Source organism: Dromiciops gliroides, chromosome 2 (assembly GCF_019393635.1).
Source record: "Dromiciops gliroides isolate mDroGli1 chromosome 2, mDroGli1.pri, whole genome shotgun sequence".
In the NCBI taxonomy this organism is placed as follows: domain Eukaryota; kingdom Metazoa; phylum Chordata; class Mammalia; order Microbiotheria; family Microbiotheriidae; genus Dromiciops; species Dromiciops gliroides.
Window position 1 is genome coordinate 661,606,041 of NC_057862.1, and position 27,017 is coordinate 661,633,057.

Sequence of the window (27,017 nt, forward strand, 5' to 3'; positions counted from 1 at the left end):
TACACCTACTTGTCAGTCATTTGGGATTTCAGGATCTCCACAGAATTTTCTTGTCTATACCCTTTGACTTGGACATTCACACATTTCTGATTTCCTCTTATTTTGTTGGTTTCCTAGATTCCCAAGGAGCCATTGTGCTGACCCAGTCTCCAGCCTCCTTGTCTGGGTCTCCAGGAGAGAGAGTCACCATCAGCTGCAAGGCCAGTGTGAGTGTAACATATAGTAGTGGTACTAGCAACCTTCACTGGTACCAGCAGAAACCTGGCCAAGCCCCCAGGCTCCTCATCTATTATGCTAACAGCCTGGCATCTGGAGTGCCTGCCCGGTTCAGTGGCAGTGGGTCTGGGACAGATTTCACTCTCACCATCAGCAGCTTGGAGGCTGAGGATGCTGGAGATTATTACTGTCAGCAGGGTTATAACTGGCCCCCGGGGGCCTCATGAGGAAGTTTAAGACCCTGCTGACAGTAATAGACTGCAGCATCCTCAGCCTCCATACTACTGATGGTGAGAGTGAAATCTGTGCCAGACCTGCTCCCACTGAAGCAAGCAGGGACTCCAGATTGCAGCCTGGTAGCCCAGTAGATCAGGAGCCTGGGGGCTTGTCCAGGCTTCTTCTGGTACCAGGATAAGAGGTCATCACCATTACTATATGTGATACTCTCACTGGCCTTGCAGCTCATGGTGACTCTGTCTCCTGGAGATGCAGACAGGGAGCCTGGAGACTGTGTCAGCACCACATCACCATAGGAAACTGAAAGGAAAGAATAGATTGAAACAGACATATATGGACGTCCCAGCCACATGTTATATAATAATGGATGTTTTTAAACCCACAAAGCCCCAAATCAGCTCAATTGGCTGTAAAAGGGAGACACTCTGCTCTGCATGTTTCAGAGACATGATAGTTTCTGCAGACTGGGTCCCAGCTGTGCCTGTGAGCCCCCATGAGACAGTGCTGGGCTAAGATTCCTTATCTCGTCTAGAGGAAGGGTCACAACAACACTGACTCTCCTGGGAACCTCTCCACCCCTTGGTCTGTCTTACCCTGAGCCCAGAGCCCCAGCAGCCAGAGAAGATGTGGTAGAGACATTGTTGTGTCACCTGAACACCTGCAGGCAGAGAGCTCTGAGCTCAGAGTGAGACATATGGATGCAGAATGATATATATATATATATATATATATCTGGAGCAGTGGCTGTGAAAAGTCCCTTGGGTTTTCCTATGCAAAAGAAACACCAGGTGACAGGCCTCAGCCCAGAACTGCAGATGTCAGGCTCAGACACACTGGTGGAGAGGGACCATGCATTGTGAAGTTCCCTATTTTATTGTAGCTGGGTCAGAAACTGGAAGCAACAGAGCATCCAGGAGAGGGGCTTCTGGGAGAGGTGATTCTCCCAGCAGAGTCAACGCATTTGGCTGAAGATCATCCAGCAGAGACTATGAGAACAGGGAGATATAAAGTGGGAGTACAGGGATGAGTAACATAAGAAAATGTTAGTGTTCCTATAGCCTCAGGGGTGTGAATTACCCCACTCTATGTACCGTGACCACATGTGCTTCCCATGTGGATGTCCTCCACTACCTACTTGCTTATAGAAATCCCTCTTCCTGATGCTTGGACCACAGATGATATGTGTGCGTGTGCGTGTGCGTGTGTGTGTGTGTGTGTGTGTGTGTGCATGCGCGCACGCATATTCATGCATCCTTCTATGTGAGCTCTCATGTATGGATGCTAGGCTTTCTCCACTAATGCTAGGTATATTTGTGGGAAAGCACACTGCAGATTTATGGGAGAAATGCTTTCTTACCCATGCTTATGTTATTTCATTGTGTCTTTCAAGGAATCTTATGTGGTTTTGATCTATGCATGTCAAATGCTTTTTTAGAGTCAAATACAATGAATAAAAATAATGAGAACTTGTATTTTGTGCTTCCTTAAGTCAATTATATGATCATAAATACCTTTTGAGAAAAGCTATTCAATGCTCATAAATTCATCAAGTATGACTTCAATATGTAGGTAAATCATTTCCATAAAGATTTAATAGGGAGGCAAAAGAAGGTATTTATGCCACTGATTAGAGACACCAGATCAGTATGTTTTTCAGTAGCAAGAGTGTCCGTGATTTTTTCTAATTGTTTAAAATCTCCCTCTCTTTTAGACATCCTGAGGCTTGATCCCTGAGAGTCCTAAAGATTGTGTAGCCTTCAATGCAGACCTCCTCTGTATCTCCTTGCTCTGCTCCTGCTGCTCCATTTATAATTCCTTTTTTGCTAATTCTCCTTCCTGTTGGGGACAGGGAGAACACAAGCCAAATGTGATAGTGATGAAGAAAATAGTTTCTGATAAAAATCTTAGCTCTCCATCACAGACGATGTCTCATCTCCACTCTCCAGGCCTTTTCCCAGGCTGTGCCCCTTTCCTGAAGTACCCTCTCCCCATACCTGACTCTGAGAATCCCCTGCATTCTTCAAAGCTGAGTTCAAGTACCTCCTCTTCTAGGATATCTGATTTCCCTGCCTGTCTTACTTTCCATATGAACTGAAACAACCTTTGCATTGACTTTACTATGCCTACTCTATGACCTTCATCTCATGTAAGGAAATCCATGTAAAGAAATCCAATGTAAGCAACTGGGTGCATGAGTGTGAAGGACAGAGACAGAGAGCATGGTGAGAACAAGGACCCGAGTCACCAATGAGCTCAACCTAGGAGCTAAGCCAGTGCCTTCTTTTCAGGGACAAAGGCTGACCACAGAGCCCTGGAGTAGTAGCAAACACATCTGTGTGCCCTTGGTCCTAAAGGGAATGGACAAGGCCTTGGGCCTTCATACCACCAAGAAATTCCTTCAAGCAGAGAATAGAGTCAGAGACATCTAGCAGCAAACGCCAGTGAATGCATGTGACCCTGCCACCTACTCTCCTGGGAAGTCCCCCAATGCCTGGTAGGAGGTACACTCCAACCCACACAGGGACACACATTGGCCTGAATCAATCAATAAGGATATGATCCTCCCAGATGCAGAAATGATGAGTCCCTGATTGGGGGTGGCTGGGGGAGTGGCGGCATTCACCTTGGCCCCTGGACAGTCCCAGGTCATAAGAAATTCAGCCATAAGGGATCAGTCTGTCCAGGGATGGAGAAGAAGGAATCTGGTCTGTATCATGGTAGTCAGGTGGCTCAGTGAATGGAGAATCCTGTTCCTGAGTCCAAATGTAATGGGACCCTGGTCAAGTGACTTAGCCTTGTTGGCCTCAGTTTACTCATCTGTAAAATGAGCCAGATAAGGAAATGGGAAACCCCCCTAGGATCTCTGCCAAGGAATCCCAAATGGGGTCATGAAGAATCAAACAGAACTGAACCACAGCAACAAACATGGAAACATACAAATGATGGCTACAAAGGACTGGAGCAAAGGCCCCTCAACATGAAGTTGTGCTCCCAACAAGAGAAATCCTTTATGTGGAGGCAAAGCCATTGAGTGGACTTGAAGTGTCAGCATTTCCCCATGTGATTTCCCCCTTTGTTTCCCAGGGGGCTGTGCTGCCTCCCTCTGCCTGGGGACAGGGCATGTGATAGATAAGGCTTTGTGAGGAAAAGGGGACCTGTAGGACCAGAACGGGGAAGCCCTGCGAGATGTGAGCCTGCCCAGAGAGCAGGGGCTGCTCTGCCTGGGGACCAGAGAGGAAGCAGCTGCTGCTCTGAGCTGAATCCCCTGAACAGCCTGGGGAGGGTTTTGTTCAGGCCTGAAGCACTGTGGGAGAGTGTTACTATTATACTGCTGACAGTAATAATCTCCAGCATCCTCAGGCTCCAAGCTGCTGATGGTGAGAGTGAAATCTGTCCCAGACCCACTGCCACTGAACCGGGCAGGCACTCCAGATGCCAGGCTGTTAGCATTGTAGATGAGGAGCCTGGGGGCTTGGCCTGGTTTCTACTGGTACCAATTTAGGAAGCTAGTACCAAGAATATTTGTTACACTCTGACTGGCCTTGCAGCTGATGGTGACTCTCTCTCCTGGAGATCCAGACAAGGAGGCTGGAGACTGGGTCAGCACAATGGTTCCTCGGGAATCTAGGAAACCAACATTAGAGGTAGACAAAAATGTGAGAATGTGCAAAGTGTAGGGACAAGACAATTGTGTGGAGAACCTGAAATCACAAATGACTGACAAGTACTTGTATTTACAGTCAACGTGGGACCTAAACTTCACAATGTTTGTAATCAGGGGCCTGGCCATACTCATCAGCCCCCACCTGCCTGTGTTGTGCCTAAGCTTCCTCACCCCCTGGATCCAGGGGTCATCAGGTATTTAATCCCTGAAAACCTGTGACCTACTCACCCCTTCCCTGCCCTGCTGGGTCTTACCCTGAGCCCAGAGCACCAGCAGCCAGAGGAGCTGCCATGGGGAGATCATCCTGACCTTCAGACACCTGCAGAGAGAGCACTCAGAGCCCTGAGGGGGCAGCAAGGAAAGAGGAAGCTTTTCTACCCTGAGCAGGGCTCCCTGCAGGCCCCTGGGGCTCCATATGCAAAAGAGCCCCAGGTCTGCTCTGAGCCTCCTCTCAGGACCCTGTGAGCCACCCTGAGTCACCTTGGCTGAGCCTGACTCTGGGGGAGTGGGAGGGGTCTCCCTTCTGTCTGTCCTCAGTGTGTGACCTCAAGAGCACAGACAAGCTCATGTTTAGTGTCTGATATAGGAATGGTTGGAGCTGGTTGTGTATGAATGAGTGGAGGCTTCTCTCTGTGCCCCGGGCCTAGATCCCCCATAACCAGGAGAGAGCTCCCAGCCCTGGGGTCTCTGCTGCTCCTCCCTTGTCTCTTCTTTCCCTCTTGAAATTCCTCTCTAGACACTAGTTCAATTCTCCCAATTGAATGTTAAATTGCACAAGGGCAGGAACTGTCCTATTATGGCCCTCGAATCCCCAGTTTCTTGTACATAATAGGTGCTTATTGTTCTTTAATTTGATGTGTTCGTTATGACCACACATTCTGATGACATGGGGACCTGCTTTTTGGGGAGTGGTAGACTAGGAGGCAGCAGACCGGAGACCTGGGTCATGAACTGAAGGGTCAGGGGAGAAAGTCCTGCCTGAGGAGAGTTAGGAGGACTGTGATCCAGGAAAGCCCAGGGTTCCAGGAGCTTTACTGATATCATGTGGCCAGACCCAGACCAGATTCCACCTCCAAATCACTAGTGGAAAAGGACTGAGTGCTGCCAACAGATTCAGGAAGCTGGAGTCTGGTCCTGAATTTTTGTATGTTTTTGTATGGGGTTTTTTGGTTTTATTTTGGGGGTTTTGTTTTTTGATTTGTTTTGTGGGGAAATGAGGGTTAAGTGACTTGCCCAGAGTCACACAGCTAGTAAGTGTCAAGTGTCTGAGGCTGGATTTGAACTCAGGTCCTCCTGAATAGGCCGGTGCTTTATCCACTGCGCCACCTAGCTGCCCCCTCTTTGTATGTTTTTAATCTGCCTTCTCTGAACCTGGTTCTATTCTCCCCCCCTCTGGCTGCATTCTTGGCCTGAAGGTTTTGTCCAGATTCTCAAGCTAGATTTACCCTCCTTCCTCATATCTGAAACACAACTAAAGTTGCCTTTAGCAACTAGAGCTAGAGATTTTTATCATACTATTGGGTGTCCAAGAACAGTGTAAAAGTGATTGGAATCCAGAAGGGGCTTTGAGATCCTCCCCTAAGGGATCTGTGCCCACCAGTAGTGGGGATGCATTGGAGGCTCTTTCTGGGTTCAAGCTGGAAGTCTAAGGTCCTCTCTGGGCATGGGCTCCCCTAGAACCTGCCTCAGCCATTGCAAATTAGCGAGGGAATTCCTCCAATTTAGTCCAGTTGGGTTGATCTGATAAAATGGACTCTTAGGACACCTATCTTGGTGTTAAATATACAGTTGGCACTCAATAAGTGCTTTTGAATTGCATGGAACTGATTAGAATATTGCTACAGTCGGGGGAAACTAGGTGGCATAGTGGATAAGACACCAGCCCTGCATTCAGGAGGACCTGAGTTCAAATCCAGCCTCAGGCACTTGACACTTACTAGCTGTGTGACCCTGGGCAAATCACAACCCTCATTGCCCCACAAAAAAAAAAAGAAAAGAAAAGAAGAATATTGCTACAATCATCTCCCTTAAAACAGATGTCCTTGCCAAAGAAAACAATGTCTAACTCTCATCCATTGCCACCCTTATTCCAAGAATTGCTGAGCACACCAAAACTCCATTCCAAATAAAGGCTGTGAACTGTCCATGGTGCTTTTGCTAATAGGATTCACTCTTTCATCCTGTAGCACAAGAAGCCTTCTGTCCCTGGCCTCAAGGATTCATTCTATCAGTCCACCAAAGGCTGCAGGAGATTCCAGCTGTGAGACCAGGGAACTTGAATAGTGTGTGACTATGAGAAGAGCAATGGTGCCCTCAAAGTTTTTTTTAAACAGAGAACACCAATATTCATCTCTATTTACCACAGAAATCCAAATGACCATCCTGTTATTAAGTATTTGTGAGCCATGACAAATAAAATGATTCATGATGACCCAGAAATTATGTCTCTTGAACTTTTCATTCATCACAATACTCATTGTTCTGGGGTAGCTAGGTGGTACAGTGGATAGAGTACTGGTCCTTGTGTGAAAATAATGGGCTTCTATGAGACCCAGAGAGCCTGGCCAGACCTTTCTTAAGGCCAGCCCAGAGTCAGAAGAATTTCAAAGGAAATGTGGTTGGGCCTTGGACTGTGATTAGGGATTAAAACCACACCTACATGAAGACTTTTTCCCCTAGAAGGGCTCCTACTCTGACATCAGCACACACTGTGCCAAACCACCCTCAAATCCAGTAAACCAATAGATTTGAATGATGCTAGCCAATTCCCTTTGAGCAATGTGTAAGGGCAGGCTCTCCTCTGGCCCACAGGATGCTTACACAGTCACGTGCTCACGAGGGATATTAAAAGGTTAGACTATTTGCATTCCTACATGGGAAGATGATACTTCTAACTCATAAGATCTTTCTCAGTATTAGGTCAGCTGAAAGGAATGTACTTAGACAGAGGGCACAGGTGTGAATTGAATATGAAGGGATATTATCTATAAATCATTTATTTTTTGTTTATCCTTATTTTTTGTGGGGCAGGCAGGGTGGAGTGGCTTATGTCTGGGGCCAGGTTTGGTCTCAGGGTCTCCTGGGTCCAGGGCTGGTGCTTTGTCCACTCTGTCACCCAGCTGATCCATGATGATATCTTCAAAATTAGGTTAAGGGGTAAGAGGAATGCACTGGAAGAAAGGGAAAGGGACAGGTGGACCGGGGAAAAGTAGCTCACATACAAGAAACAAAAAACCACGCTTATGGAGTAGAGGGGAAGATGGGGAAGGAGCTGGGAGTGAATGACCCTTACGCTCATCAGAATTGGCTCAGAGAGAGTTACATGCACACTCAAGTGGGTATAGTAATATATTGTGCCCTGAGGGAAAGTGGGAGGGGAAGGAGATGGGGGAAGAGGCAAAGGAAAGAAGGGCAGATTGGGGGAGGGGGCAGTAAAAAGCAAAACACTTTCAAGGAGGGATAGGGTGAAGGAAGATAGAAAATAGAGTAAACATCAAGGGGAGGGGATAAGATGGAGGGTAATACAGTTAGCAATAGTAACTGTGAAAGAAATGATGAGCAGGATGACATCAGAAGGACGTATGAAAAATGCAAACCATCAACAGAGAAAGAACTGATGGTATCTGAATACAAAACGAAGTATAATTTTGTTAGCTCCTTTATCTAAAGGTATTTTGTCTATTTTCTTTCACAACTTGACTAATGAGAAGATGTTTTGCATAACTGCATAACTGACTTATATTGAATTGCTGGATTTCTTAGGGAGGGACAAGGAAGGAGGGAATTGATGCTGAGAAGAGAAGAACCAGGGGAGCATTGTACACAGTAACAGAAACGTTGTGTGATGAACAATGGTGATAGACTTGTCTCTTTTTAGCAATGCAATGGTCCAAAACAATTTCAAAGAACTTCATGATAGAAAATGTTCGCAACATCCAGAAAAATGAACTGTGGTTTATGAATGTAGATTGAACCATACTGTTTCTAATTTGGGGCTGGTTTTTTTCCTTCTTTGTTGAGGTTTTTTACTTGGGCTCTGACTCTTCTTTCACAATATGAATACTGCAGAAATATGTTTAATGTGATTGCACATATATAACCTATATTAGATTGCTTTCTGTCTTAGGGAGGAGGGAGGGAAGAGAGGGTGGGAGAAAAATTTGGAACTTAAAAACCCTATGATGGGCAACTAGGTGGCTCAGTGAATAGAGCACCAGCCCTGAAATCAGGAGGACCTGAGTTCAAATCCGGCCTCAGAAACTTGACACTTACTAGCTGTGTGACCCTGAGCAAGTCACTTAACCCTCATTGCCCTGCAAAAAAGAAAGAAAGAAAGAAAGAAAGAAGGAAAAAGAAAGAAAACGCTATAAAACCAAATGTTGAAAACTATCCCTATATGTATGTAACTGGAAAATAATAAAATACTGAACTAAAAAACTGGTGCAGTAGCTTCTAATTTCTAAGTAACTATACATTAGAACCCCAGCTAATTTTCTCTAAAACTTGAGACAATTATAAGGCAACTTGGTATAATTTTAATTGCCACATCCTGAAATTGTGAGATCCTGAGTTCAAATTTGACTTCAGACACTTGCTAGCTGTGTGACCTTGGGCAATTCACTTAAACCCAATTGCCTTAACTATCTGGGGCCATTTGAATCATCTGGATGTATATCTTGCCATTAGACCCAGATGGCTCTGGAGGAGAAAGTGAGGTTAGTGACTTTGCACAGTTTTCCCTCACTTAAGTCCAATTCACTGCAAGTCATGACATATCATCATACTCTTCAAGAATGAAGGTCAAACAACATATCTTCTAATAGTTTTCCCTCTTTCTTCAAGCCTGAATTTTACAATAAGAAGTTCATGATCTGAGCCATAGTCAGCTCCAGGTCTTGTTTTAACTGACTGCATAGAGCTTCTCCACCCTTCATGCACAGTATATAGTCATTCTGATTGACCATCTGATGATATCCATGTGTAGAGTCCCTCCTTGGGTTATTTTGGGAGGGAAAGTGTTTCCTATGACCAGCAAGTTTTCATGACAGGACTGTATTACCCTCACCTGATTCATTTTTTACTACAAACACAAATTTCCTGTTCCTCCAATAGTCTTTTCTTTTCCTACTTTAGAATTCCAATTCTCTATGATGAATGTGATGTCTTTTTAAATGTTATTTCTAAAAGATGCTATAACTATTCATAGAAGAGATCAACTTTGGCCTCTTTGTCATCCGTAGTGGAATTCTACACCAGTATTGGTTTTCTCACCCTTTTATTGACCATAAGGGTGGCTCCATGTCCTCTAAGGGATTCCTCTCCACGATAGATAGATAGATAGAAATACAGATAGATAGATAGATAGATAGATAGATAGATAGAAATATAGATAGATAGATAGATAGATAGATAGATAGATAGATAGATAGATAGAAATATAGATAGATAGATAGATAGATAGATAGATAGATAGATAGAAATACAGATAGATAGATAGATAGATAGATAGATAGATAGATAGATAGATAGATAGATAGATAGAAATACAGATAGATAGATAGATAGAAATACAGATAGATAGATAGATAGATAGATAGATAGATAGATAGATAGATAGATAGATGATGGTTAGAGATAAATATGGATAGATGATAGAGATAACTATAAAGAGATGATAGATAAATAGATAATATATTATGATCATCTGAATTCACCCATTCACATCTATTTTAGTTCACTAACATCAACCTTTCCATCTCCTGTTTAGCCACTTCCAGCTTACCTTGGTAAGCAATACTGATCTTTACAGCATCTCACTTTCCTTATCATCAGATACATCCACAGCTGAGCTTCCTTTTGGTGTTCACCCAGTTCTTTTATTCCTTTTGGAACTATTTGCAGTTGTTCTCCACTCTTCCCTAGTAGCACATTAGACACCTTTCAGCCTGAAGGACTCATCCCCTGGTGTCATATCTTTCATCAGTTTAAAACTGTCCATGAGATTTTCTTGGCAAAGCTTCTGGAGAGGCTTGTATTTTCTTCCCCAGGGGGAAATACTTCTTTTGTCAGAACTCTCCACTGTGGCCTGTTTGTTGTTCATAGCCCTGCACAGTAAAGCTCATGGTTTCACTGAGCTACTCAAGCCCCTTCATCACAGCTGGAGGACCTTGATACAATGCAGGTGCCAATTGCAAAGATGACCAATAGATGGTCTCTTGTCCATGTTCAGCTCCTTGATCTTTACCTACTCTTTATGGCCTTTCCCAGTCTGGCAGTCCCAGGACAATTCATTTCCCTTGTAAATAGGGTCTGTCATCAGCAATCCCCAGGACAGGTCCTGATGGGCCCTGTGTGAGGCAGTCCTCTCTCCAGATCCACATCTCACTTTGGGATCCAATGGCCAGGCTTATTAGATCACAGAGGCTCCTGGAGCCCAGAAAGGGAGGATGCAGGAGAGGGAAAAGGAAGCTTAGAGAAGGGAATATTGAGGGATAAATCTCATCCTTGAGGAGGGGAATGGGCTCCAGATCCTCCTGTCTCAAGGTCCCCACCTCAGGTCCTGTCTCTATGTCACTTACACCACTTATTAATTGACCAGGACTCGATGAGGGTGATCAGGAGGTATTGCTGGGGTTATGTCTCCTATTTAGAATTAACTGGAATCTCCCCAGATAGGATTAATAGCCTAGTGATTGAAGTGTGAGGACAGGTGGGAAAGGAGCTGACTGGTGGGCTTGGGCGCCTGCTTGTCAATGAGTATCTGTGGGGCTTGCGGGTTGTTGCAAGAATCTAGCTGGAGAACAGGTAGGCAGGAGTCACTTGCAGTGTCAGTAGAGGAGCATGTGTGCTTCTAACATTACTCACATGTCCTCGAGGACAGTTTCATAAGACTCTCCTCATGGGTTGATATGTTGATACACTCAACATACTGGTTAGATATTATCACATATGTTATATTATATTGTTACATGTTATATGCCTATATTTATATGTTGACATACTCAATGTTCCATGCCTGTATGACGTATGGAGTTGGCAGCAGAGTGATTTTAGTCTTCAGGCTTCCAGCTTCCACAGACATGACAGGTAGTTCCTAATTCTCTTCATGGAGCATTCTCTGAAGGGAGAGAATCTGTGAAGGAGCCAACATGTGGAGTAGGCAGGACTTAAATTGTATCTTTTTTTTTTCTTTTTCTTTTTTTTTTTTGTGAGGCAATTGGGGTTAAGTGACTTGCCCAGGGTCACACAGCTAGTACGTGTCAAGTGACTGAGGCTGGATTTGAACTCAGGTCCTCCTGAATCCAGGGCCGGTGCTCTATCCACTGCGCCACCTAGCTGCCCCTCAACTGTGTCTTTATCCCAAGCATCCTAGACTAGAGACTTGGAGTAATTTCTTCTTTGGTGATATTTGGGACACTCTCTTAGTCCAATGGAGCCATTTCATTCTGAGTAGGAAAGTTCATTCCCTCCGCGTATTGTGGGATATATTCAAGTCTGTACCAGTATTCTGTTTTCTGTTTACTATCAGCTTGGATAAAAGGGTCCATTTAATATATACTCTGTATGATCTCTGGGGAATTGGCATTTAGTTGGAAGGGACTCAAGTAAGGTGGGGAGGGTAGTTATAATTCTAACCAATCATCCTCTCTATGAGGAGAGGAGAGTGGGCAGGCTCCTAGCACCAATCACTTGTCCCCTCCACCCATCCCATTTGTAGGAATTGAAGTCTGCCTTAGAAGTGGGAGCAGGGGAGTTGGAGGCAGGGCAGGCAGATGAGACTCTTGAGAGATCTCTTTATTGGCCCCTGGCATGAATAAATAAAAAGTCAGATTAAGAAATTGATTTAAATTGATCAGAGAAAATAGGCACAGGATACAAAATTTAAGCTTGGCCCATTGATATCCTTAGGCTGCTGCCTGGTCTTTTTGAGCTCTTGGGTCAAAGTATCAGTATTTTTTTCTTCTTTCTTTTCTTTTCTTTTTTTTTTGTGAAGTAATTGGGGTTAAGTGAGTTGCCTGGGATCACACAGCTAGTGTCAAGTGTCTGAGGCCAGATTTGAACCCAGGTCCTCCTGACTCCAGGGACAGTTTGCTATCCACTGTACCACCTAGCTGCCCCAAAGTGTCAGTACTTTCAATGGATACGGAGTGAGTTATAAAGGAGAGAATGCAACTTTGGCCAGGGATTACTGGTTTCTGCTTTGTTTCTCCCTCAGGGGAGTCAAATGAAACAAGAATGGGAGAGTACTTCAGGCCCAGGATAAAGTAGGGTGGCCCAGGCTGAGAGGTGCTGGTTCTTTCATTGACTATACATACAGCTCATGTCTATCTAAGAGGAGCAAGAGGACTCGGGGTCAGAGCTGTCGGTCCATGGCCTTTGCCATGAGCCCTGAGACCCTTTCCCGGGTCAGTCCCAGAGACCCTGCACCTGAGCAGGCAGCCCAGCAGCTGCTGCAGGAGAGGAAGCAGAGGAGGTAGCAGAACCTCCCTGAGCAGCCTGTCTAGACTGGGAAGGTTTTTGTTCAGGGCTGTAGCACTGTAGCACTCCTCATGAGGAGAAAAAGATTCTTGAAAACAGTAATAAGAGGCCCCATCTTCAGCCTACACACTGCTGACTGTGAGGGTGAAGTCCTTCTCAGCCCCACTGCCACTGAACCTGGCAGGGACTCCTGAGTGCAGGTTCGAAACCTCATAAATGAGGCCCCGAGGAGACTGCCCAGGTTTCTGTTGCACCCAGTAGAGATAAGTGTTTCCATCACGGGCTCTGAGACTCTGACTGGCCTTGCAGCTGATGGTGACTCTCTCTCCTGGGGTCACAGACACTGAGGCTGGGGACTGGCTCAGCACAATTTCCCCCCTGGAACCTAAAAGCAGGAATTAATGATCAACCAACAGGAAATGAAGGGAACAGAATCTCCTTCCATTTGGACACCTGGCCCCCAGACAGCCTGGCTCTGCCAACCCCACTGACCTCCTAGGAATCTACATCCCCCCTTGGACTGTGTTGACTCATGGCCCCAGAGACTCTTAGCTCCTTTGAATTCTCTCATCTTAGGAAAAATGCACCATCTGCCTATTGTGTTGTCCCATGATCTCACCTGGGACTAGGAGCATCAGGAGCCCCCAGAGAAGGTGGGACAGGGACTCCATGGTGCTGTGTCTCCTGCCCTGTGCCTGCTCTGCCCCCAGCCCTAGCTTATGTCTCTGTGTCTGCAGACCCACCCTGGGGGATCTCTTTATGCAAAGCAGCTTAGGGTATGGGGTGTTCTAGGAGCAGAAGAAACTGACTCCAGCTGTGGGGAAGGCCCTGAGACCTTGGTACCCTGAAGATGCCCTTGTTTCTGGGACCCTTAGGTGATCTGCACTCCTGTTAATTACACCTATGTTCAGTTGTTGTGTTTTTGTTGTTGTTGTTATATTCTGCTTTATATTTTCATGGAGTAGTTAGGAGGTATAGTGGATAGAATGTTGAGCCTGGGGATAGTAAATCTCATGTTCTTGATTTCAAATCTGACTTTGAACATTTTCCAGTTGTTTGACCCTGGGTAAGTAACTTGTACTGTTTGCCTCAGTTTCCTCATCTGTAACATGAGCTGGAGAAGGAAGTGACAAACCACTCCCATGTCTTTGACATGAAAGCCTGAAATGGGACATGAAGAATCAGAGATGACCAAACAAAAATGGCTCAAAAAGGCCAGAGGGCTTGAGTAAGAGGCAAAATTATCTCATTTAAAGATCTGAAGCAACCCATGACCTAATTTGCACTAATTAATGATCCTTTTGGTGTTTTTCTTGGAGCCTCTTATATTGTAAAGCCTGCCATTCTTTTATTCTTTGGTATAGTTTAGGGAAACCAATTTTATTTTCCTGCTGGTTCCTGTCCATGAAGGAACCAGCTATCCTTTAGTAATGGCATTATGGAAGCTGGGGTGGGGCAGGAGGGAAAAGTGATTGAGATGTAGTAACCTCTGGCTGAGGGAAGGCAGGACTTAGGGGATCCTGGACTGAAGACATTTGGGCAGCCAAGGGGAAAGGAATCTGGGTAGTGGGAGTCTGGCCCCAGAAAGGAGCTCAGAAATGTTTAAGATAATTCTACCCTTTTTCCCCTCAGTTATTCTTTGGTTATTGGTCAGATATGCAGAGAAATTATTTATCTTACCTATAGAAGGATTGGGATGGAATCTAAAAAGATGCCCAAAGGCTGGAATAATTGATCAAATTTAATGAGATGGTTTTACTAGGAATTTCCCTAAAGTCTTTCAATTGAGTAGGAAAAAAGAACGAGCTGAACAAAAACAAGTTTAGGGACTGGAACAGGGAAATGTGGTTAGTCAATGCACATTCCACAAATATTTATTAAGCCCTTATCATGTGCCAGGCAAGATACCAGGCACAGGGGTACAAACAAAGGTGAAACTACAGTCCCTGCCCTCAAAGAGCTGGCATTCTTTTTTTGTTTTTGTTTTCTCTTTTTTTTAATTAATAAAGTATTTTTTTCCATTACATATAAAGATAGTTCTCAACTTTTGTTTATACAAGCTTTACAATTTCAGATTTTTCTCCCTCCCTCCCTTCCCTCCCCCCTCCCCTAGACAGCAGGTAATCTGATATAGGTTACATATATACATAATAACATTAAACATATTTCTGCATTAGTCATGTTATAAGAGAAAAATCAGAGCAATTATGAAAAACCTCAAAATAGAAAAAAACAACAGCATCAAAAACAAAAGAAATAGTATGGTTCATTAAGCATCTATACTCCGCAGTTCTTTTTTTTTTTTCTTGGATTTGGAGATCCTCTTCCATCACAAGTTCCCTGGAACTCTTCTGTGCCATTGCATTGGTGAGAAGAATATAGTCCATCACAGTAGATCAACACTCAGTGTTGAAGATACTGTGTACAATGTTCTGCTCATCTCACTCATCATCAGCTCACGCAAGACCCTCCACGTTTCTCTGAACTCCTCCTGCTCATCATTTCTTACAGCACAATAGTATTCCATTGTATTCATACACCACAACTTGTCCAGCCATTCCCCAATTGATGGGAACCCCCTCAACTTCCAATTCCTTGCCACCACATAAAGAGCAGCTATAAATATTTTTGTACATGTGGGTCCCTTTCCCCTTTCCATGATCTCTTTGGGAAAAAGACCCAAAAGTGGTATTGCTGGGTCAAAGGGTATGCACAGCTTTATCGCCCTTTGGGCATAATTCCAAATTGCTCTCCAGAATGGTTGGATCAGTTCACAGAAGAGCTGGCATTTTAATGTGAAAGACATCTTGTAAACACATAGGGATCTACAAGGTAGATACTGTGTATTTGAAGGCAACTAAGAAGGCAGGAAGTGGGTGATGAGGAAGGAAAACACCAAAAGAATCCTCTTGTAGAAAGTAGAGTTTTACTTCAGTCTTAAGATTCTTCAGAGACAAGAGATGGAGGTGAGGGAGGGAGAACATTCCACTCATGAGAGTTGTTCTTCTTCTTGTTTGTCATTCATTCTCAAAGACAGATATGGCAGGGAGGTGATATCATGACTTGCAATGAGTTGGCATTAAGTGAGATAGGTCTGTACAAAGTTTTCAGCCTCACTCTCTCCTCTAGTGCCATGTGGGTCCAGTGGCAAGGTATATATCAGGAAAACTGGTGATGGCCTCCAAAGATAAGGAGACAACCAGTTATGGGTCAAGGACCCATAACTGAGAGATGGAGGGTTCTGTTTGAGGAAGAGCAATGCCAGTGTCTTGGGAGCATGGAGTACTCAGAAAAGAGCAAAGCCAAGAAGCATCTGACTTTTGAAAAATTACTGATATGGGTCTGAGATACCTCTCCTTGGGAAGTTAAACTAAAGGATGGACATGCCTAAGAAGTAGGGAGATGAGCCCATTAGGCATGGCTACTACCTGATTGGCACCAGGGGACAAAGCTCCAGAAGTCTGGATCACAACCCCTTATTCAAGACTTTCCACTCCAAAAGACTTTCCCTAGTCAGGTAATCACCCCATCTGTCCCCTCCACCATCCATCATCTATAAAAGCTTTTGCTTTTCTTCAGAGGGAAAATCAAGATGTCTCTAAGATATCTCCTCCTCTTGAGGGAAGTTTAACTTCCCTCTGGGTCACCTTCCCTAAGCAAACAAAGAAAAGACTATTTGATTATAATTGGATTGTGTGTGAGAGGGTGTAAGGATCCCCCACCGCGCGCGCACACACACACACACACACACACACACACACACACATACATACACACACACCTTTTTCCCTGTGCCAATTACCAAAGCCAAAGAGAAGATAAATAATATTTTTGACAATGACAGAGAACAGGGGGATTGGTGGAATGGAAACCTTAATATGAATCAATAGGGTACCTACTTAGATTTTTAAAAGAGAGAGAATTTAATATTAGAATTTATTCATAATTTAAAATTCCCAAACACTAACTTTTCTGGCCACATCAACCTCCTAAGTGCAGACATTTCCTAAGATAATTTTGGAATTGATGCAATGGAAAACCCTGGACTATGAGGCACCTTAACAGAATCTAATTAGGAAATGTTAAGAGGAAATGTCTTCTTGAGTCGCCACATTTTCCAGAAAAACTGGAGCTGGAGCATGCAGGAGGGTTGTATGTATCAAAGATGAAGTACCACCCCCCACCCCCCCACCGCTGACATAATTTGTTATTTGCACCCCAAGCTGGATTCCCTGTGTGTCTTTGGGAGTCAAAACAGGCACCAGCTCATCTGCACCAGACTGAGAAACTGCTTGTGAAGTTGGGACCCTTATACATAAGCATACCCCGCTTTCTGTCTCTGGGAGTTGCCATGAGAGTAGCCCCCGCTGCCTCCATGTCAGCCCATCTGCCGTGGATGGCCCTCTGGAACTTCTCCAGCTTCCTCATCAAGTGCAACAAGCACCAAGCCCAACAACCTCATGGCCTGAAACTCCTTCTGCTACAATGGGCTGATCCGCCAGAAGACAATGGACGGTGTAATGATTGGAATGATGCCACCTACTGGAGACTTGCTGTGGGAAAGCTCCACCATGAGGAAATGCCTCAGAGGCATTGTGGCTTTTCCTTGGCGTCAGGAAATGACATTTGCTGGTGGGTGCTATCTATCAAGGCTACCAGCCAATCAACTTGAGGAGCCTCCTATTTTCTGGGAGGAGACAGGAAGGAGGAGAGGGAGCCTACGCGGAGAGCTCTTGCGCTTTTGGGTTCCTGACTTGGTGGTGGTGGCAGCAGAGGACTTCACAGGAAATTTGAGGAAAGAGGAATGCCAGGCTGTTGGAATTCTGTTCTCAATCTTTTTCTTTCTATTTTCCAATAAACCCTTAAAAACCTAAACTCGTTTTATCAGTGATTTTAGTCAGTTTCCCCCAAAACTGGGGGAACAGATTAGAATCCACATTTAGAATTTTAAATTACACAACGGGAAGGGCATCATGGTGGTGCTGAAGCAGTAGGCAGGTCAGAGGAAGCCTGCCACTTCCTATGTGAGGACCACCATCAACAAAAATGCCCAGGACACACTCAATAGCATCAGGCACATCATCATCCACAAGTAGGTGAGCCAGTAGGGCACCATGAGAGAGAGACAGGAGGAAAGAAATGGCAGGTAAGTCAAACTACCAACATCAAAAAAACAAAAAAAAAACAAAAAAAACCTACCAACATCACATTGACCCTCATGTCCCCTCAAGCCCCAGTGCAGACAGCTGAGGACTCTGAAACCAAAGAAATTGGGAATAGCCTTGCCTCCAGCCCAGTCCCCTCAGGCATAATCCTCAGACATACACATTGCAATGGATCCAGAGAAAGAAAAGGTAGGACCACCTTAACTAGAATTCTATGTGATGGGGCAGCTAGGTGGCACAGTGGATAGAGCACTGACCCTGGATTCAGGAATACCTGAGTTCAAATCCAACCTCAGACACTTAATACTTACTAGCTGTGTGACCCTGGGCAAGTCACTTAACCCCAATTGCCTTACAAAAAAAAAAAAAGAATTCTATGTGTTTAGGCAGCACAGGAGGGATGGAAAGATCAAGAATGAATGTCTACCCCCCAAAAAAAGAATGTCTGAAGATAAAAAATCCATTGAAAAGGAAGGTGGAAAACTGGGTTTGTCTAAAAAGACTACTGTCTTGTGTGCTGGCTGCTCACTGACATGTACAACCTTATCACAGATATACAAAAGTAATGATGTAACTCTCACTTACTTTTGCTCCAGCATACTGGCAATGTAGGGCTCGGAACATTTCCTTTTCCAGTGGCTTCAGTCAGGCAGTCAACAAGCATTCATAAAGCCTGACACCAGGCGCTGTCCTAGGTGCTAGTCGGGGCAAAGAAAGATAAAGGACAGTCACCACTTTCTTGAAGCTCTCACTATGATGTTTAAGCCACATATAAACAGCTAGGGACAAACAAAGTCTATGAGGATAAATTGGGGGTAATCCACAGAGGGAAGACATTATAAATAAGGGGCATGAGGTAATCTGTTTAGTAACCACCATATTTATATTTTTCTAAAGAAAGAAATGTTGGACCCTTTTCTTGAGCAAGGGACCAGATTTCAGCTGGATCAGAAGTTGGAGACCAGTGAATTGCATTTGGATAAGTGTATGTTTCTTTTTTTTTTTTTTAGTGAGGCAATTGGGGTTAAGTGACTTGCCCAGGGTCACACAGCTAGTAAGTGTTAAGTGTCTGAGACCGGATTTGAACTCAGGTACTCCTGACTCCAAGGCCAGTGCTCTATCCACTGCGCCATCTAGCTGCCCCAAGTGTATGTTTCTTAATCAGTCACTCAGTCAATAAACTTTTTTTTCTTTTAAAGAATTTTATTATTTTCCAGTTACATATAATGATAGTTTTCAACATTTGTTTTCACGGGATTTTTAGTTCCAAATTTTTCTCCCACCTTCCCTTCCCTTCCTCCTCCCCAAGACAGAAAGCAGTCTGATATAGGTTGTATATGTACAATCACATTAAACATATTTCTACATTAGTCATCTTGTGAAAGAAGATTCAGAGCACAAGGGGAAAACCTCAAAAAAGAAGGGGAAAAAAACATCCAAAAGTAGAAACAGTATGGTTCAATCTACATTCATAATTCACAGTTCTTTTTTCTGGATGTTGAGAACATTTTATATCATGAGTTCTTTTAAACTATTTTGGATTGTTGCAATGCTAAGAAGAGCCAAGTCTATCCCCATTGTTCATCACACAATATTGCTGTTACTGTGTACAATGTTCTCCTGGTTCTTCTCCTCTCAGTTAGCATCAGTTCATGTAAGTCCTTCCATATTTCTCTGAATTCCTCCTGCTCATTGTTTCTTACAGCACACTTTAATTCTCTTCCCTTCCCTTCCTTTTCCTTCCCTTAGCTAACAATGTGTAAGTGTAAGGAGATAGTAAAAGAAGGCAAATGACATGAATGGACTCCATCCTTGGGCACTAACAGAACTGGCATCCGGAATGACTGGATGACTGATAGTGTGAGAATCAGGGTACCACCCCCTGCTGAGAAAGACATTGCGAGAACCAGGGCGACACCCCCCTGAAAAGAAAGCATGTGACTAGCCTCTGGAAGCTGCCTGGCGTCCAGAAGTTACCTCTATTCATATACCTCCTGTAAGTCATGTCAATCGATGGACAATTAGCTTGGAGCTGTGTGTAGGGACTGCCCTGCTTCCTGTTCCACAGGTGGCTTCTGGGAGAAGCAACTGAGGATCACTCTCTTTCATTCGGGAACAAGTGTATGGTGGAAGAAGCAGGGAGGGTAGATAGATCTCCTAACAGTCAGAACTTCACATGTTCTCTTTTTGGAAACGTGGGCGGCTAGGTGAAGGCCAGTTTTCTCTCTGTCTATCCCGCATAGATCTGAGCTAGGTTTTTTCATTCTTTGAGAGTCCTGTGTTCGTTCTCTCTCTCTCTCTCTCTCTCTCTCTCTCTCTCTCTCTCTCTCTCTCTCTCTCTCTCTCTCTCTCTCCTAACCCCTAATATAATTTAATAAATGCTTAAAAGCCTAAACTGTTGCTGAATTTATCAGTAAAACTTAGCTAGTTCTCTAAAACCTATATCAGATTACCTGCTGCCTAGGGGAGGGGGAAGGGAGGGGAGGGAGGGAGAAAAATCTGAAATTGTAAAGCTTGTATAAACAAAAGATGAGAACTATCTTTACATGTAATGGAGAAAAAATAAAAGACTTTATTAATTAAAAAAAAAGACTCAGCTTTCTGAGTTCAAATCCAGCCTCAGACACTTCTTAGCTGTGTGACCCTGGGCAAGTCAGTTCATCCTGTTTGCCTCAGTTTCCTCATATGAAAATGAGCTGAAAAAAGAAATGGCAAGCCATTCTTTTTTTTTTTTTTTTTTTTTTTTTTAGGCAATGGGGGTTAAGTGACTTGCCCAGAGTCACACAGCTAGTAAGTGTCAAGTGTCTGAGGCCGGATTTGAACTCAGGTACTCCTGAATCCAGGGCCGGTGCTTTAACCACTGCGCCATCTAGCTGCCCCATGGCAAGCCATTCTAATGTGTTTGTAAGAACACCCCAAATGGGCTCATGAAGAGTCAGGCATTACTGAAAAGTGATTGAACAACAATCAATTTGCCACTAAAGTATAACTAAGGTTGATTGATATCCAGCTGAGAAGAAAAAAAGAGAATGCACTTCTGGCCAGGGGTTTCTGCTTTGGGCTTTTTTTTTCCATCAGTGGGGAGTCACATGAAATAAGAATTGGAGTGCCTGTTAAGGGCTAAAATTCTAGCTAAACTGTCTAAAATATCTAATGAGTGGTCGCCAATCAATTACAAGCTTTAGCAAGAGTTAGACTTTTAAGCATTTATTAAGGAGAATAAAAATTTGGTAAAGAGAGAGAGAAAGGCCTAGATTCCTATCTATTAAAGGGAGAGCACATTTCTAGCTCCCTTCTCCGCCAGCGTCCTCAGGAAAGAGAGCCAGACTGAGCGCCAGTCTCTTCCTTCCTCCTCCCACTAGCCCGTGTCACTTCCTGACTCCTGGTCTTGCCCTCAAAGACCTTCCCTTCATGGGCAGAACTCTTCTACAGTAAGTCTCCAGCAGGTGGCATCATTCCAATCGTTACAGTCCCCCCTGTTGTTCCTCAAGAAACAAAATGTTTCCTTGACGGAACAGTAAAAACAATATAATAACTATTGCTAACTAATAATATGTGAACAACAATATAGAAAAGGAAGAGAGGAAAGTTTTGTCCAGAGGGGCGATTTTTTGTCCTCATGAACTGACGCTTTGACATTAGTCTTGCAAAGGGAGGGCCTCTGCAGAGAATACATGTTACAGATGGTGTATATTATAACAGAAAGAGAAAAAAACCAACAAATCAAAACTGTTCATTTAAAGTCTCTGAAAGTCTTTTCTCAGATGTCCTCTAGGTGTAGTCATGGAATGGAAGTCTTTTCAGGGGTTGATGTGTGGATGCTGGTAATCAGCCAGGAAAATTTCCTACAAAATTGAGCTTAACACAACTTTAAAATAGCTTTGTCAATAATCAAATCAAACAATGAACGTTCTCAAAAACATGTCTAAGGGAATTCAGAATCTTAGTTGTTACACATGAAACATATAATAAAACAAAAATTGAACCATTCTTTAAAATTATAATATTACTATAGTCCCCCCCTTATGGAGGGTAATTGAGAAGACAATTGCTGCGATATTAATTATTAAAAATAATTTTTAATCTTTGTTTCATCACTTTTTGCATCATCTGCCTAATTATCCTCATGCCATTATGAGAAATTAAAAAATCTAATATAATTGGTAACAGGTGTCAAGGCCAAATTCAACACTGTATTTATCATGACACCTGAGATAATTATGGGGGTTACCATAAAAGAACAGAGAAATGATGGGATATGAGCATTCCCACACTTGAGCAATATGTACTGCCCATACAGTATGCCAGGCTTAAAATAGGTGGATGGAATATATGTCCATGCCACCGAATATATTGGAAGAAACTGAGTCAGACTTAATCAGATGCATGGGATTGAGATGTCCATGGCATCAGGCATATAGGAGGGAGCATAGAAGCCAGGTGTAGAAGTGAGATGGGTGGGATGAATACTTCCAGCCATCTGTACAATATTGTGGGGAAAAAGAAAATAAAATATTAAACCAAGAGAATCCAACCTCAACATTAGTCAAAAGCCGTTCCCTCGGCCATACCTTGACTTCATGCATGTCTCCCCTCATGTGACAGTTCAGTGTCTGCTCTTGCATGTATTCCTCTTGTGATTGGATGGCATCTTGGCCAACTGGCATCTGATAACTCAGAATAAAGGCAATTAATCTCTTAAATGATAAGTTCCCATAATCCAAGTCTCATATGGATTTAAAAATTGAGGATAATAAATGATTGCAAAAAATGTGAATACATCTTGACTTGACACAATATATATTTATGCAACAATTTCAAATAATACCCCTTTTTTTTTACTTAGTATACAATCACTTTTTTGAAAAATCTGAACATATTTAAATACAAGTTAAAGCACAACACAATCTCAAAGAAAACTTTTACAAATGTTCCCCTCTTTTTTTTTTTTGGAATATGCTTATCAAAAATAATACTTCTAGAATCAATTTACACTTGCCATGGCAACCAATTTGCCAGGGAAATGCTTTAAAGAGTTTGATCAAATAATCAGTTGAGGAAAGAAAATAACAAAAACAAACAACTCAGAATATGGGAGCACAATACTCCTAGAATTAACATTGTATTATGAAATCAAAACCATCTTGCAATGTTTCAAAATTAGATAGACAAATGAATAGAAGAAAATACACATGGAACAATAAAAGACAGTGAAATTCAAACTAAGGAAATCTAAATGAATATGAACTTAATATCAATAAGAGTATTATAAAATATAAACTTGATCGCATGACTATAAAAAGCTTTTACAAATATTCTCCTTGTTTTAGAAACTAAGTATAAGACACAATCTCAAAAGCATTAAAATCTCTATGAAAATAAACCCATACCATTAATTTCAAAATGTATATATAATAGCATAGAAATTCTATGTAACCTCTGAACTGATACTATTAATAATCTGAGTGAATTTAGAACACTTTTGATTCCGATATCTAAAATCCCCAATACTCATATCAATACCTTGCTGCTTACTTCTACATTTCTGTACAATATATACCCTTCCATGGCAAAAGAAGCGGAGTCTTGAACTATGTTGATGGTTGTCATTCTTATTCAGCTTAAATTTTTCTTCTTTAACCCCTCTATATTGTCTGTCAGTCTTTTCACCATACAAATGCTTTATAAGATTACTAATTAAAGACAAAAGCAGGTTAGCAAAATTATGAACAAAACGAGCATATCTGGAATTTAAAGGGTTTTCTAAGGTTGTCTCAGAAGCACAGCCAGGCTGGGGAAGGGCTGAGCCTGAAGCTGCAAATGTAGTTACAGAAAGTTGAGCATGCGCATCAGATCTCTGGACTTCCCAGGCAGGGGAAGCAATGGGCTTGGCCATAGGAGGAGTAGAGGGTGGGGTTTGGAGAGGAGGGGAGGGACCAGCGCAATTTGAATCAGACTTGATTTTGAACTCAGGCCTGGATTCCTCTTCCCCCACTTTGCCTCCAGGAGCTAGGGGATTAAAAGCTTCTAGAGGGTGGGTCATTGCCTCCAGGCATGCAAAATTAAAGCAACAATTACTGTTAGAACTGGGAAAAGCTGTGGGAATCTCTTCAGGTTTCTCTGAAAAAGCATGGTTGGGAGAGGGGGAGATATTTCCTTGTGTGAGTAAGTTGCTGGCTCTTTTAACAAAAATAAAAAGAAAAATAGAAAGTCCACAAAAACAAAGCATTAACATGATCTTATCTCCCATTTGTCTGGTTAAACAGACTAAAATCAAAAATAGGATAATTAGGGAGTTTAAAAGGTCCATTCGAAAAAATTTAAAGGAAAACACAGCCAGTACGCCAGTACTTAGCAGTTAAAGGGAGAGCATAGGGGAAATTTCTTACCCAACCAGAAGATCAGAAGTGAGGTTCAGCTTTCCTCTTCATGGTCAGCCATCTGTTAAGGGGTAAAATTCTAGCTAAACTGTCTAAAATATCTAATGAGTGGTCGCCAATCAATTACAAGCTTTAGCAAGAGTTAGACTTTTAAGCATTTATTAAGGAGAATAAGAATTTGGTAAAGAGAGAGAGAAAGGCCTAGATTCCTATCTATTAAAGGGAGAGCACATTTCTAGCTCCCTTCTCCGCCAGCGTCCTCAGGAAAGAGAGCCAGACTGAGCGCCAGTCTCTTCCTTCCTCCTCCCACTAGCCCGTGTCACTTCCTGACTCCTGGTCTTGCCCTCAAAGACCTTCCCTTCATGGGCAGAACTCTTCTACAGTAAGTATCCAGCAGGTGGCGTCATTCCAATCTTTACAGTGCCTCAGGCCCAGGATAAAGTAGGGTGGCCTAGGCTGAGAGCGCTGGTTCATTCCTTGAATATACACACAGCTCAGCTGAGGAGGAATAAGAGCACTCAGGGCACAGAGCTCTCAGTCCATGGCCTCTCTCTCCCCTGAGCCCTAAGTCTCTTTCCCTCAGTCAGCCCCAGAGACCCTGCACCTGAGCAGGCAGCCCAGCAGCTGCTGGATAAGAGAAAGTAGAGGAGGCAGCTGAGCCTCCCTGAGCAGCTAGCCTGGGCTGGGGAGGTTTTTGTTCGGGGCTGTAGCACTGTGGGAGGAGAAAAAGATTCTTGAAAACAGTAATAAGAGGCCCCATCTTCAGCCTACACACTGCTGACTGTGAGGGTGAAGTCCTTCTCAGCCCCACTGCCACTGAACCTGGCAGGGACTCCTGGGTACAGGGTGGAAACATAGTATATGAGGCCCTGAGGAGACTGCCCAGGTTTCTGTTGCACCCAGCTGAGATAAGTGTTTCCATCACTGTGTTTGAGACTCTGACTGGCCCTGCAGCTGATGGTGACTCTCTCTCCTGGGGTCACAGACACTGAGACTGGAGACTGGCTCAGCACAATTTCCCCCTTGGAACCTAAAAGCAGGAAATGATGATCAACCAACAGGAAATAAACAGAACAGAGTCTCCTTCCATTGGGATACTTGACCCCCAGACAGCCTGGCCCTGCCAACCCCACTGACCTCCTAGGAATCCACATTCCCCCTTGCACTGTATTGGCTCATGGCCCCAGAGACTCTAAGCTCCTTTGAATTCTCTCATCTTATGAAAAATGGCCCATCTTCCTGTTGTCTTGTTCCCTGTCCTCACCTGGGACCAAGAGCAACAGGAGCCCACAGAGAAGCTGGGACAGTGACTCCATGGTGCAGTGTCTCCTGCCCTGTGGCTGCTCTGCCCCCAGCCCTAGTTTATGCCCCTGAGTCTTCAGACCCTCCCTTTGGGGTTCTCTTTATGCAAAGCAGCTGGGGTATAAGGGTTCAAGAAGCAGAAGTGACTGACTCTAGCTCAGGCCACGGTCCTGAGACCATGGTACTCTGAAGATGTCCCTGCTTCTGGGATCCTTAGTTTTATTCAATTTTATGGTTTTATGGGGGCACTTAGGAGATGCAGTCGATTGAGTGCTGAGCCTGGGGCTAAGAGGACTAATCTTCCAGAGACCAAATCTGGCCTTGCACATTTTAACTGTGTGACCCTGGGTAAGTCACTTGTGATGTTTGCCTCAGTTTCCTCATTTGTAAAATGAGCTTGAGAAGAAAATGGCAAACCACTCCAGTATCTTTGACAAAAAAAAGTTCAAAATATGGTCATGAAGAGTTGGACATGACTGAACAACAACAAAAATATTTCTAAAAAGCCAGTATGCTTGCATGAGAAGCAATATCACCTTGTGGAAAGAGGTCAGGACCTAAAGTCATGAAAGATCTGATAGCTATTGACTTCCTGCCCTTACCCCTTAATTAAGGGTTAAGTGCTACATCCCCTAACAAAAACCTCCCCAGCCCAGGCTGGCTGCTCAGGGAGGCTCAGATGTCTCCTCTACCTTCTCTCCTCCAGCAACTGCTGAGCTGCCTGCTCAGGTGCAGGGTCTCTGGTGCTGACTGGGGGAAAGGGACTCAGGGCTCAGGGGAGAGAGAGGCCATGGACTGAGAGCTCTGTGCCCTGAGTGCTCTTATTCCTCCCCTTGTGGAAAGAGGTCAGGACCTAAAGTCAGGAAAGATCTGATAGCTATTGACGTCTTGCCCTTAACTCTGTCAAAAATTAAATAATATAGTTTTTCTTTGCCTGTCTCCTACAAAAATAAATAAACAGATCAAAGAAATTAATTTTATGATATCTCCTACAATTTATTTCCAAACCTGTCCTCCTATCAAAAAACAGATCAGAGAACATAATACCCTACAAGAAAACCCACATCAGAGACAGACAAGAAAAACATAGTATCAGTTTATTTTGTCCCAAGAATAAAAAAAACATAATCATGTTGTAGTGGCAGTCTAGTTGGTCTGAACTGCAATTTACTGAGAATTGACTGATCCCCATCCACTCCACATTCCCAGACAAATGAATCACCTAGGGCTCACCAATCTTTGTCAATTCCAGACTCTTGATTGACTTATGGACCTCCCCCCAAGCAAACTACCCCCCCCCCCATGATTCCCCACCTTACTCCCTGGACTTTATGTTATTATGTAAAAAGGTCCATTTACATTAAGTAGTTTCTATTTAGAGTTAACTAGCTTCTATACTTAACACAAAGGTAGTCTTACAGTTCCCTTTGTTCTGTTACCCCATATAAACCCTATCCTCTGTTCCCATCTTTGGGTATTCCTAGCATCTTGCTTTGCAGTACCGGGAGCTACAGTTCCTCTGCCCTGATTAAAGAACTTATTTTCTCCTATATTGATTGCTTCCTTAATTTACCA

The 27,017-nt window shown here is 43.5% G+C and overlaps 1 pseudogene and 3 gene segments (V, D, J or C); all 4 read right to left on the reverse strand.

Annotated features, from left to right (window-relative positions):
- Nucleotides 1-415: 415 nt before the first annotated feature.
- Nucleotides 416-1,124, reverse strand: LOC122739524. The segment is given in 2 exon segments: nucleotides 416-753; nucleotides 1,047-1,124. Coding segments are annotated over 2 exon segments (384 nt in total).
- Nucleotides 1,125-1,405: 281 nt separating this feature from the next.
- LOC122739525 lies at nucleotides 1,406-4,462 on the reverse strand (annotated as a pseudogene).
- An 8,255-nt stretch (nucleotides 4,463-12,717) lies between these two features.
- On the reverse strand, nucleotides 12,718-13,266 carry LOC122742288. The segment is given in 2 exon segments: nucleotides 12,718-12,980; nucleotides 13,215-13,266. Coding segments are annotated over 2 exon segments (315 nt in total).
- Nucleotides 13,267-24,907: 11,641 nt separating this feature from the next.
- Nucleotides 24,908-25,456, reverse strand: LOC122739526. The segment is given in 2 exon segments: nucleotides 24,908-25,170; nucleotides 25,405-25,456. Coding segments are annotated over 2 exon segments (315 nt in total).
- Nucleotides 25,457-27,017: the final 1,561 nt, after the last annotated feature.